The 12,864-nt window shown below is 43.9% G+C and overlaps 1 protein-coding gene across 1 annotated transcript in view; it reads right to left on the bottom strand.

Annotated features, from left to right (window-relative positions):
- Positions 1–11,492, bottom strand: part of LOC129051827 (uncharacterized) — a 30,360-nt gene extending 18,868 nt beyond the window's left edge. The window contains exons 1-3 of the mRNA XM_063719790.1: positions 11,351–11,492; positions 10,439–10,659; positions 1,950–2,253 (exon numbers count right to left, since the gene is read on the bottom strand). Coding sequence (XP_063575860.1) covers positions 1,950–2,253; positions 10,439–10,659; positions 11,351–11,492 — 667 coding nt within the window. The remainder of the gene's footprint in view (positions 1–1,949; positions 2,254–10,438; positions 10,660–11,350) is intronic.
- Positions 11,493–12,864: the final 1,372 nt, after the last annotated feature.

Genomic DNA, 12,864 nt, shown 5'->3' with positions numbered 1-12,864 from the left:
AAGCCTGTTTAAACATCTTAAATTTTACAATTCTTTTAACCTTTATGTATTTATGTTCTAGTCCCAGGAACTTTTATCCTACCCCCAGACCATTTTATATTTCTGGTAATCAAGGGTTTTGGTTCCCAGCAGGGAGTTGCATTTGTAAAATTCATGAGAGACAGAAAATTTGATAAGGTTTCTCCAACAGTCATACGATTTTGTGGGAGGGGCACTCAAGTAAAAGGGGCTCCCTTAACTCCAAAGTTACCATGACCTGGGTAATAGGCATATTCCATGGGAGAGTTTCCAAGTGATTTACCAACTGCCATGAAATACCACCCGAATCTCCAAATTGGCCCACCTAGGAACAAAGGCTTGAGGTAAAACTGGATTCAAAGATACAAATTCTGAATTTTCTGAGGGTGAGACATCTGAAGAATCTAAGGGACATGCCACAGAGTAGTGGGTCTGTGAATGGAGCCCCCCACAAATTTGTGAGTTACTGAAAGTACCACAAACACAAACCCTATCCTTAATTGTCTGTGGAAACATGTGTCTTTTGGTATCTTAGCTAAATTTTTTTGGTGAGGGATTCTTTGGGACGGCTTCTTTCAGGCCCTCTCCAAGAAACGTCTTTTCCTTAAATGGTAAAATTTAGCTTCAACTGAAATAATTACATCCTGGGCTTTTTAGAAGTGGCTGTTGGATTGAATTACTATTGGAAGAAGTACAGTATTGGAAATTGTAATCAGTGGTTAAAGAATCGACCTGTTAAATTAGAAAGATCTCTAAATTTTAAATGAATATTTTAGATTCTTTTATTTTAAACAGTTTCCCTGTTTGTATTCATGGGAAGATCAAATTTAAAAGGCGATATGTAATAGTGTTATAGTTGCGTTAACAAATCCTTCTGACAAAATTAAAGGTCAAAAATCTAACCCCTCAAAAAATCTTTCAAAGTTCAAACTACGTGCTTTTCATTTCCCATGGAATTCACAATGAAAGCTGCCCCACCCTTGACCCAGCTTCAAGTCCATGCTTTCACCACCGTGCCCTGCGTTCAATTTCCAGTCAGGGCCCCAGTGCCTCTTGGTTTGCTGTTTCTGTGACTTTTGGGGGTACCCGTTTAGTATTGGGGAGGTTACCTTTGGTAAAGAAGTTCAAGGAGCCAAAATCGCAGCTCTTTGTCCGGCTAAATTCTGATAATAAGAGACTTGCAAAGTTTTATTTTTTAAAGAGCTCTCTGGTCAGAAGTCAGCTTCATTACCAGTTGATATTTTTATATCAGCTTTTGGAAATTCTTTTTAGTTGAGTGAAACTCTCTATTAAAAATAATGTGCGGCCAGGCGTGGTGGCTTACGCCTGTAGTCCCAGCACTGTGAGAGGCCAAGGCGGACGGATCACGAGGTCAGGAGATCGAGACCATCCCGGCTAACACGGTGAAAGCCTGTCTCCACTAAAAATACAAAAAATTAGCCCGGTATGGTGGCGGGCGCCTGTAGTCCCAGCTACTCAGGAGGCTGAGGCAGGAGAATGGCGTCAACCCGGGAGGCAGAGGTTGTGGTGAGCCGAGATCGCGCCACTGCACTCCAGCCTGGGTGACAGAGCGAGACTCCCTCTCAAAAAAAAAAAAAAAAAAGAAAAAAAAAAAAAGGTAATAATAATGTGCTTGGTACAGTATACTCAGTATACTCATGTAACTGACCTGCACATGTACCCTCTGAAGCTAAAATGAGTTGAAAGTTTTACAAAATAAAAGTAAAATAAAATTAGATTTTGAAATGTAAATAAAAATATGTGCTTGGCTCCTCTGTTCCCTTCTTTTTTGAGAGTTGTCCACCCATTTACTTCTACTCTTCCCTGCTTTTCCTTCCTTTTGCCATCTTGGGTACCAGATTAAGGGGTCTAGAGGGGACTTCCAATGACTCTGAGATCACTTGAGAAATACAGAAAAAGACCCCACTTACCCGTTTTTGGGGTCTTCTGTTCTCCTTGAGGAGTCCAGAGTGAAGGAGAGGTTCCTCCCAGGTCTGCAGCTCTGTTCTCTTTTATGTCATCTTGCCCAGTTGCTTTGGTTTGTGGGTACCAGGTGTTACTTTGTACTGTGAGAGACACATCCTTTGTGAGTGGAGTGGCTGCTGGGTCGCTGGTGAGGGCTGCAGTTTTGGAGGGGGCTGAGAGCCCCTGCAATAAATTGTTGTGACTGCACAGGGCTCCTTGTTTCTTTGCAAGTTTGGATGAGAAAGGTGCAGTTTGGACACAGTTTGGAGGCTGTAAAAACAGTGAAGACCAGGGAATAAGATTTCCTTTGGGGATGTGCTAATCACACAGTGGTCTGATTGTTGCTGTGTCACCTACCAGCCTTGGAGTCATGTTTCTATAGCAATGTGCAGTGTGGAAAAATTTCCTGGGTGGGTCTTGTGGCATGTCTCCCCTTTTTGGGACCCGAGATTTAATATGAAAGTAGGGCTTTTGATTTTATTTATTTATTTTTTTGAGATGGCATTTCACTCTTGTCGCCCAGGCTAGAGTGCAGTGGCACGATGTCAGGTCACCACAACCTCTCCCTCCAGAGTTCAAGTGATTCTCCTGCCTCAGCCTCCCAAGTAGCTGGAATTACAGACATGCACCACCATGCCTGGCTAATTTTGTATTTTTAGTAGAGATGGGGTTTCTCCATATTGGTCAGGCTGGTCTGAAACTCCTGACGTTAGGTGATCCACCCACCTTGGCCTCCCAAAATGCTGGGATTACAGGTGTGAGCCACCGTGCCTGGCCGGGATTTTTGAACGAGATCTAGATGCCCCACCTTCCAGATGCGCCTACTCTTCTTTATTTAAAAATTAGACCCTGCAAGCTGCAAATGCTTTGTTGGCTGCTGTGAGTTCAGAGGTCCAGTTAGAAGAGAAAGGCAGTTTGCTAAAATTAAAAACTACCAGCAGGGCGTGGTGGCTCACGCCTCTAATCCCAGCACTTTGGGAGGCTGAGGCGGGCGAATCACCTGGGGTGGTGTATTCGAGACCAGCCTGACCAATATGGAGAAACCCCGTCTTTTCTAAAAATACAAAATTAGCTGGGCATGGTGGCACATGCCTCTAATCCCAGCTTCTCATAAAGCTGAGGGAGGAGAGTCACTTGAACCCGGGACACGGAGATTGCTCTGCACCTAGATCATGCCATTGCACTCCAGCCTGGGCAACAAGAGCGAAACTCTGTCTCAAAAACAAAACAAAACAAAACAAAGCAAAACAAAACAAAACAAAACAAAACAAAGCAACAAAATTAGAAATTACCTATCTAATCTAACTAGATTAGTCTCCAGATATGACTTTCTGGCATTCAGCTGGTTACTTTGAAAAGATTTCTATTTTCTCAAGGCTCATCTATATGTTTCCTTGAAGGAAAGAAAAAAAAAGCAAGTCCAGGCACTAGTAGGAAAAAAACTTGCAATGTCTCTCAGGGAAGTAGATGAGTAAAGCTTTCACATGCAGATACTGTATTGCATGCTTGTATGAAGGAGAAGGGAATAATGATAAACATTGCTAGGGGATTTCTTGGAACTTAATAAGCTGAATCAAATATTGCAATAACAGGAAATCAAGGCAGGAAATGCTCACTTGCGGTTAGGCAGAGAGGGTGGGGTCGTGAGCTTGAGATGGAGCAAACAGTTGTGGTGGGTGAAGTTCACACACTTAGCCCAGAGGTCCTAGTAAAGAAAGCTAACATTGTCAAGCACAAAGTTTGGTCAGCCTTGTCAAGACCCTTATGTGGGCCCTCCCTTCGTAGGGAAATCTCTGAGCTTTTCCACAAAGTCCCTTAGGAACTTCGAGGAGCACAGACAGCCGCCACTTCTGTGCTGCCCTTATCCCCGGTGGGCTCAGAAGCTTAGCAAGCAGATGGGGCTCTTAACAGCCCAGACAGAGCCACGGGAAGGAGGAGCTTGAGACTAGGAGAGGCCCTCAGCGTGGACCCTGGGAGGATGTAGGGTGGGCAGGGGATTGAGAGCAAGACAAGAGAGCTGTGGACACCACAGGAAATGGGGGGACAACAACATCTCATCACAGAAGGACCCTTCCCCGCTAGAATCTACGTGTCCACAGGGAATCAACCACAACCCGAAACCTTTGGAAAACAAAATCTGTGCTCTTAGCGGGGACTCCAGCATTCGGATAAGCCTCAGGTACTGATTAATCTGAGAAAAATTATCTTTCCTTCTCATCTATATGGGACTTTTAATATGAAATTTGTAAAATTATGTCAGACATTAACCTTCTTCAACCCTAAACAAAAATGAATTTGTATTTTCTAAAACAAAAAGAAAACCAAACAAGACACTCTTTAATATAACCATGGTATGATTAAGACAATCAGGAAATTTAACAACATTATCATTTATGTCATGTAAGGGAGGCAAAACTTTAACTTCCTAGAGTCTCTGGCTGGGCCTGATAATTAAATTGACATAAGATACACTAACAAGAGGAAGATATACAAATGTCATGTAAGTCTTCTGTGATGCAGGAGCCCTCCCAAGGAAATGAAGACTCAAAGAAGTGGCACAACCTAAATGCTTTTCCATGAGACAGAACAAGAAAAGGCAGTTATGAAGGAGCTAAGTTGTGTGCAGAGGCTAAGGGAAGATGAAAATTATTTTATCAAGGTCTGTGTTTTGACTATTCTCATAGGTATGATTTCCTGTTGAAGACTATTTTCCTTCTCCTGGTGTAGAGAGGGCATATTTCACATGGGAGTTTTAGTCTTCTGTTTCCAGGAAGAAAAGGGGAAATTAAAATGCCTTTTTTGCTTCTGGTGTTTCTTAAGGATATTGAGCTCACTGTAATCCTTATGCCAAAGTGGAATATTTTGGGGGTGCCATCTCAAATATATCTGCCATTTTTCAGTGCCATCTATATTTAAATTCAAATTTCACCACTTGTCCTAATACTGTCTTTCCTCAATACTTTTTCCAGAATGCAAGCAACATCCCCTTTGCATTTAACTGGCTTGTTTCTTTAGTTTCCTTGGAACTAGAACAGGTCCTCAGCCTTTCTTTGCCTTTAATGACTGACTTTTTGAAGAGTATGGATCAGTTATTTTGTGGCATGTCTGTTTTGTGCTGCTAGAAAAGAGCGCATGAGACTGGGTAATTTATAATGAACAGAAATTTATTCTACAGAGTTCTAGAGGCTGTCAAGGCCATGATCAAGCTGCTGGCTTCTGAGGTCAGGTGATGCCTTCTTTCTTTGTCCTCCCATGGCAGAAGAGCTACACAAGGTGAGGGCAAGTTCTAGACCAGGCAGAGCTACCTAAGGGTTTCTATTGTAATCCAAGGTTGTCAGCAAAGTTTTAAAAAGTTAATTAGACTTTCCTTCCTCATTTAAGTCAAGGGTTTTCATCACTAGCCTGGTAAAAATACAAGTTAGCCCCTATGAGTTTTGAAATAGTAGTAAACGTTTTCTGTCTTCCCTCTTCCTTTCCTGCTTGGGGTGCGGTGCAGTAGCCTTGAGTGGAGTGTCAGACCTCAAGTTGGTCCCAAGGGTCCCATGGGAGAGAGTGTCCAGTGTGAGTGTCAGAGCCCTCTCATGTGCAGACTGGACATTATTCGTAGACGGGAGCAATTTAGTCAGTAATAAAAAGGGGAATGCTGCCTACACTGTGGTAACTCTCTCAGAGGTTAATAGAGACTCTCCCAACAGGGACTTCTGCACAGAAAGCTGAGTTGATTGCCCTTACCAGAGCCTTGCAACCATCTCAAGGTAAGAGTGCCAACATCTACACTGATTCCAAATATGCCTTCATGATAGTCCATGCACATGGTGCTCTCTGGAAGGAAAGGGGCCTAATGAAGGCTGACAATACTGAAATTAAATACACGAAGCAAGTGTTAGAGTTACAGGAGTCAATAAAGGCCCCAAGAGAAATAGCTGATATGCATTGCCCAGGGCGTCAGCACAGCAATTCTGAAATAGCCAGGGGAAATGCTTTCATGGATCACACAGCCAGGCACCTAGCCAGCACCAGTGTTGAAGTTTAGGTACCTTTAATTCCCCAAATAGATTTGGCAGCCTAGAAACCCAGGTACAGTCCTTAGGATGAAAAGGTTACCAAAAACAAATGGTTTATTTGGGACAGAAATGGCTGGAAAGTTAATGACGAAGGCCTAGTTTGGGTGCCAGAGCACCGTGTTCACCCAATGCTAAAATATATTCAAGAGAACATGCATTTTGTGTGAGATGCCTCATTAACTTTTCTACAGAAATACATAAAAGGAAAAGGACTAAGGGCCCATTTAGAAAATATAATCCGAGCCGGGTGCAGTGGCTTACGCCTGCAATCTCAACACTTTGGTAGGCCAAAACAGGTGGATCATGAGGTCAAGAGTTCGAGACCAGCTTCTGCCAACATGGTGAAACCCCGTCTCTACTAAGAACACAAAAATTAGCTGGGCATGGTGGTGCGTGCTTGTAATCCCAGCTACTCGGGAGGCTGAGGCAGAAGAATTGCTTGAACCTGGGAGGAGGAGGTTACAGTGAGCTGAGATGGAGCCACTGCCCTCCAGCCTGGGCGACAAAGCAAGAGTCTGTCACCAAAATCAAAAAGAAAATATAATCCAAAAAGGCCACCTTCGTGTAAAAAATCAGCCCAACAACCATAATAGAGAACAGCCTGGACAGCAAAGGAGAGGGAAATGACAACTAGAGAATTGGCAAATTGACTTTACTCAAATGCCACCTGTCCCAGGAGGGTACAAGTATCTCCTAGTTCTAGTGAACACCTTCTTGGGCTGGGTAGAGGCATACCCATGCTGCTGAGAATGGGCAACAGAAGCAGTTAAGGTACTACTAAAGGAAATCATACCTTCATATGGGCTTTCTGACATTATTCAGAGTGATAATGAGCCTTCCTTCACATCGGAAATAACCCAACAAGTAAATAAAATACTAGGGATAAAATGGAAGCTACACACAGCTTGGAGACCGCAATCCTCCAGACAGACTGAAAGAATAAAGCATACCTTAAAAACAACTCTTGCCAAGCTATATCAGGAAACTCAGCTAATGTGGCTTCAGGGACTTGTAATTGCACTGCTCTGGGTAAGAACTGGGATTAAATTTAGTCCCTGTGAAATTATTTTCTGAAGGCCTTTTGCAGCCAACTTGACCCAGGTTGCTAGGATGTCACCAGCCAAGGAACTAGCTAATAAAACTTATGCCACTCACTTAGGATAAAGTCTTAACTTCTTGCATAAGTTTGCATCTAACAGAAACATCATAGACTCCATAGGAGCCCACTATCTGTTACAGCCTGGTGACCAAGCACTACTGCAGGAATGGAAGGAAGCCAGTCCTGCCCAACAGCTACAAGAGAAATGGAAAGGACCTTATGAAGTGCTGTTAACTACTGACTCGGCACTGAAACTAGCAGGCATCAAACCTTGGGTTCATGATGGGTGGAAAAAGAAATGTCAGTCACCCGAGACCTCCACTGCAGAAACAACTGCGGCCACTCGATGGGAGGCAAAACCCCTGGAGGACTTGAAGTTTCTAACCAGAAAACAATAAGAATATCTTTTACCCTATCCTTCCTTTCTTATTTTATTTTATTTTTTTTGAGATGGAGTCTCACTCTGTCGCCCAGGCTGAAGTGCAGTGGCACGATCTCGCTCACTGCAACCTCCACTTCCCAGGTTCAAGAGATTCTCCTGCCTCAGCCTCCCAAGTAGTTGAGACTACAGGCACATGCCACCACGCCCGGCTAATTTTTTGTATTTTTAATAGAGAGGGGGTTTCACCATGTCAGCCAGGATGGTCTCGATCTCCTGACCTCGTGATCTGCCCTCCTCGGCCTCCCAAAGTGCTGGGATTACAGGCATCAGCCACTGCGCCTGGTCTATTCTTCCCCTTTACACCTAATATTGCTTCTGCACACACTTCTAACCTCTTTCTACAACGGGCACAAGATTATACAGACAACTTCCAGCAGGGTACCTCTTAGGTCTGTGGCCTAGGATCCCTTTCCAGCACTACAGGTTTACCTTGCCTCACCTATGCAAGGGAAAGATTGGAGGTATCTACAAGTCTTCCCAGGAAATTTAAAACACTGGACTGGGTCACAAAGGATGGGAGTAACTAGAGCAAACATGTCAGAACAACCCATAAACACCCCTTTTTCCTAGTTACGTGGGCAGCTTCTACTCTTCAAACCAAGCACCCACAGAGCGGCCCACAGAGAAAGTCTCTTTCCAGTTAACGCAATAGACATATATGCAACAGCGATGGCCCTGTTGTGCAAGGTTTTATAAATGAATTGGATATTTTAAAAAAGTTATTGTAGTAGCAAAACTTTATAATGTGAATCAACAGTGGAAAGGTTTTTGCATGTAGGGTATAGAGGCAAATGTAGCATAGGTAAAGGTACAAGGTCTAAGATAAATATGATATGCGCAGTAGTCATTGAAAAGACTAGATTAATTGGAATGAAATGTGCATGTGTATAACACGTAACAGAATAGATCGGAAGGTGAGCAGAGGTCACTTTGTGAGGGCCCTGAATGCTACGTAAGGAATTTGGATTTTATCCTACATGTTTTTAGTATCTAGCCCAGGATCCAAGTAATGAGAATGAAAAGAAAGAGCTGATATGATGGTGTTTTTTATCAGAATAAGTGGGATTATTTTTAGATGATTTCCAAAATTCTGGTGTTCTCAGCTGTTCTCTTGGGCATAGGTGGTGCTTTAGGCTATGGGATGTGTTGCTGCCGTGTGCTGTTTCAGAAGATTCCTCAGCCTCATGCAATTATGTTTCAACAGGTGCTGCCTCTAAGACCCTGAAATAAAAAATACTTCAAATGACATGTAGACCTCTTCTGCTCTAATCCTGCATCCAATAACCCATGACGATGACCCCTCTCAGCAGGTAGTAGCCAGAATGATCATGACGCCCTGCGTCCCTGCAGTTCCTCCAGCACAAGCGTGATAGAAATCATGCACAGGTTGACAGTGGGGATTGTGGCAGGTCAGTTTTCCCTGACAGTCACACAGACAGGCCTGCATGACAGTCACACGGACAGGCCTACCTAGCATCCCTGGAAGTCACACAGACAGGCCTGCATAGCACCCCAGCTACACAGACAAATTTCCACAGCACTGTCTTCACATTAAGCTAATAATTAAACCCACGGAAACTGATGCACAGACACCAAAGCCAGAAATGAAACACATGTCCTACACAGGCTTCTCCCAAACCCGGAGCAAGTCAAGATCATGGAGACAGCTTTACATTCTCATGCCAGGACCTGTATTGGGTTGACAAAATCTGAGATGAGTCAAGGTAACAGAGGCAGCTGTTTAAATAGGTTTATTGGAGAGTCTAAGGCAGCTCTCCAGACCAAACTGCAAATGAGATAAGATAGAAATAATCATTCTGGTACCACAGTCTTCATTAAATAAAATTTAATTTATTAAATTATTAAATTTATTAAAGGAGACAGACCTTGAAGGTACTGGGGCCCTCACAGCTTGATCAGACTTAGAGAGCATTTTTTTCACCTCTGACCTTCTAGTTGAAACAAAGATAGTCAGAGACTTAGGCAAGTGCCATCCCAGGTGTAGGCACACAACCCAAACCAATAGAAGCACTGAGAAAATTGTAACACTTTGACTTGGTCCGATGGAATTATCTCCAATCTTGTCCTTGTATCTAGTAGCAGCAATAATTGTCCTTCTTTCCTAGCTTGCTTCTTGTTATTGGTGTGTGAGAAAACGCAGCTGGACTTGGCTCTTTCCAGGAACACCTTCACAGCCAAGAAGTCCAAGCCCTGGGGTTTTGATCTAATTCCAGTGTGACTGGGGTAGGAGCAGTCTTGGGGCTGTGTGTGTGTGTGTGTGTGTGTGTGTGTGTGTGTATGTCTATGCCTGTGTCTGTTTAGGGTGTTAGGCTCATGGATGTCTAGATACAAATGTCCCGGGGCTCAGGAGTCCCAGGGTTAGGTGAGGGGCACCAGATGAAAGTGTCAACAGAAGTTAGGGCACAAGGTACAAAAGTGAGAGCAAGGTTAGAATCATGTAGGGGCAAGAGTCATACAGGGAGGAGGGAGAGGAGGCCCTGTTGCTACCACCGAGGAAGAAGCGCAGCTCAAGGCAGAAAGCCTGTCTGGAGAAGAAGTGAGTTTGAGGGCAGGGCTCTCTGGGTAAAGTAGGGTCTGGGACACCAGCCTAGGGGAAGGCTACAGAATGCAGGGTGGCCTGGGTTGGGGACTAGAAACAGAGGAGAGCAGCTTTCACTGGGAGGGTCAGTGTTTTCAGTGTCCAGCACTGAGCAAGGTGAGATTTGGGCAGCTTGCTGTGAAATAAGGGTCAGGCTCTGGCAGTGTCAGCATTATGTGTGTGTGTGTGAGGGTGAGGGGCACTTTGGGAAAGGGAGATCTCCACCTCCATCCTCTCATACATCCTTCAACCGAGCTTGCCAGGTACCCTGATTCCAAGGAGATCTGTTTATTGTTGACAATACTGGATCCTAGCAGAGGCTGGGTAGGAGCCTGGGCACAAGCAGGTGGAGGAGGGGGCCTGGGCCTGAAAGACCTGGGAGGTTTGAAAAAGGGCACAGCCCACAGAGTGGAGAAGATGGGGTGGAGCTGGCAGGCATTCAGGGCTCCTAGTAACTTGGACAATGGAGACCCTGAAAGATCCAGTAAAAGGGGCGAATAAATAGGTCCACAACTCACACCCTTGCGGTGCCTGGAGCTTCAGACTCCAGACAAGTGGGGAAGGAAAATTGAGGGACATGAAGATATTGGAGAATGTCGCTCCCTGAAGAATGAAGAAAAGGGGGTGAGGAATGAGAGCAGGAACGCCTTCCAGTGCCTGGAGCCCAGGAGAACTCAGAAAATTGGTGTGGTGGAGAGGAATCGAGGACCCGGAAGTAGTGGAAGTGTGCAGGGCCCCTCCGAGATCACTGTGACTGCCAGGCTGGAGAGCTTCACTGTCCTCCTTCCCAGCCAAAATATGTCCCTTGAAAGCTTCCTCCCCAATGGACTGGTTCTGGGTCCTATTTATTCATGGACCACAGTCTTCAAGGAGGCCATTTCCACACTGTTTTTGGTTTGATTTCTCTGAAATTAGGAAATGCCCCATTGAGGCATCCAGGATTGTCTTTACTTTCCCCGGAGCTTCTCCTCCTGAGGCAGGAGCTTCTCAAACACTCTCAGGACTCAACTCCCAATTTCACCCTCTGAAACCTTCCTATTTCTTAAATCCAGGCAGGGTCATGGTCCTTGGCCCCTCAGACGGTGTGGAGACCTTCTTTCCCTTTCATACATTCTCTCGAGATTAAAAGCCACCCCTCCTCAGCGCACACCCCAGAGACTCACCCCAACATTCATTGCAAATCACCCTGGAAACAGTCATAAGTCCACACTCACTTAATAATATTTTATTTATCAAAAGACACTTGTCTTTCTCAGGTAAGTGAAGGTCTAGAGATGAAACGAGTCCCGATGTAAACTGCCCCATGGGCATTGCTGAGATCACAAGATCATCACTGCAGCATACAGCACGATAGTAAATTTCTCAGGATGAAAGTTCAACAATCCAAAAGGTAGTATTTTTTTTCATGATGCTCAGTCCATCATACGAAATAAAAATAAATTCCTTTTCATGATCACCCATTCAGTAGAAAAAATGATAGTAAATTTGTTCCATGAAGATTTTTACCGTAACATATAGGATTTATCATTCTTCTTCTTCTTCTTTGTTTTTTGCTTTTTTGAGGCAGGGTCTCACTCTGTTACCCAGTCTGGAGTGCAGTCGTGCGATCTGGGCACACTATAACCTCCACCTCCGGGGTTCAAGCATTTCTCCTGCCTCAGCCTCCCAAGTAGCTGGGATTACAGGCATGTGCCACCACACCTGGCTAATTTTCGTAGTTTTACTAGAGATGGGGTTTCACCACGTTGGTCGAGCTGGATTTGAGCTCCGGACCTGGGGTCATCCACCCATCTCAGCCTCCCAAAGTGCTGGGATTACAGGCGTGAGCCACCGCACCCAGCCTCAATTTATCATTATTCACGCATCCCCAAACTCGGTTCTTATATTTTGTATGTGATTTTTTCCATCGAGGAGAGCTATCTGTACATATTCATGCTGCTCATATTTCATCCACAAACGGTTCATATTTCATATTTCATATTTCATCCACAAACATAATTTTTTCCATTGAAAAGAGATACTTGTACGTATTTATGCCGTTCAAATTCACATTTCGTCATTCTTTTACAAGAAATAGATAATGTATTTTAAGGTTTTCCAGTGGTATTGGAGATATTATACTGGGTGTATAGATAGAAATTAAACCAAACTTATTTGTTCTGGCCGCCAGTCATACATCCTTTTTTCGACATATTTCACATGTAACTGGTTGTATAAAAATGAAATTATTTTGTTTAGTACAAACATCAACAGTCGGTTGATTAGATTTTTAATTATCAAATTAATCATTGTCGTTATGCTTCTCATCACACTCGTCATTAATTGCTGTGACAGGAAATTTGTTATCTTCCCTATGAGAGGGTATATCACAAAGTCAAATAAGAATTCAATGACAATGGACTGTATAAAGGAAATAAGCGAGTCCATGGAAAACATATTTTTTTTCCACAAAGGATTAAAATATTTTTAAAAAGGAATTAAAAAAAAATTGGGCACAGTGGCAAATGCCTAGAGTCCCAGCTGCTCAGGAGGCGGAGACAGAAGGATTGCTTGAGCCCAGGAATAAGTTGGAGGCTGTAGTGAACAGTGATTCCACCACTGTACTCCAGCCAGGGCAATAGAGGGAAACCCTCTTTCTAAAAAGACAAAAAGACAAAACAAAACAAAACAAAAAAAC

This window comes from Pongo abelii, chromosome 20 (genome assembly GCF_028885655.2).
Source record: "Pongo abelii isolate AG06213 chromosome 20, NHGRI_mPonAbe1-v2.0_pri, whole genome shotgun sequence".
Lineage (NCBI taxonomy): Eukaryota > Metazoa > Chordata > Mammalia > Primates > Hominidae > Pongo > Pongo abelii.
Note: the sequence above shows the minus strand (reverse complement) of the source record. Positions and strands in the feature narration are given on the sequence as shown.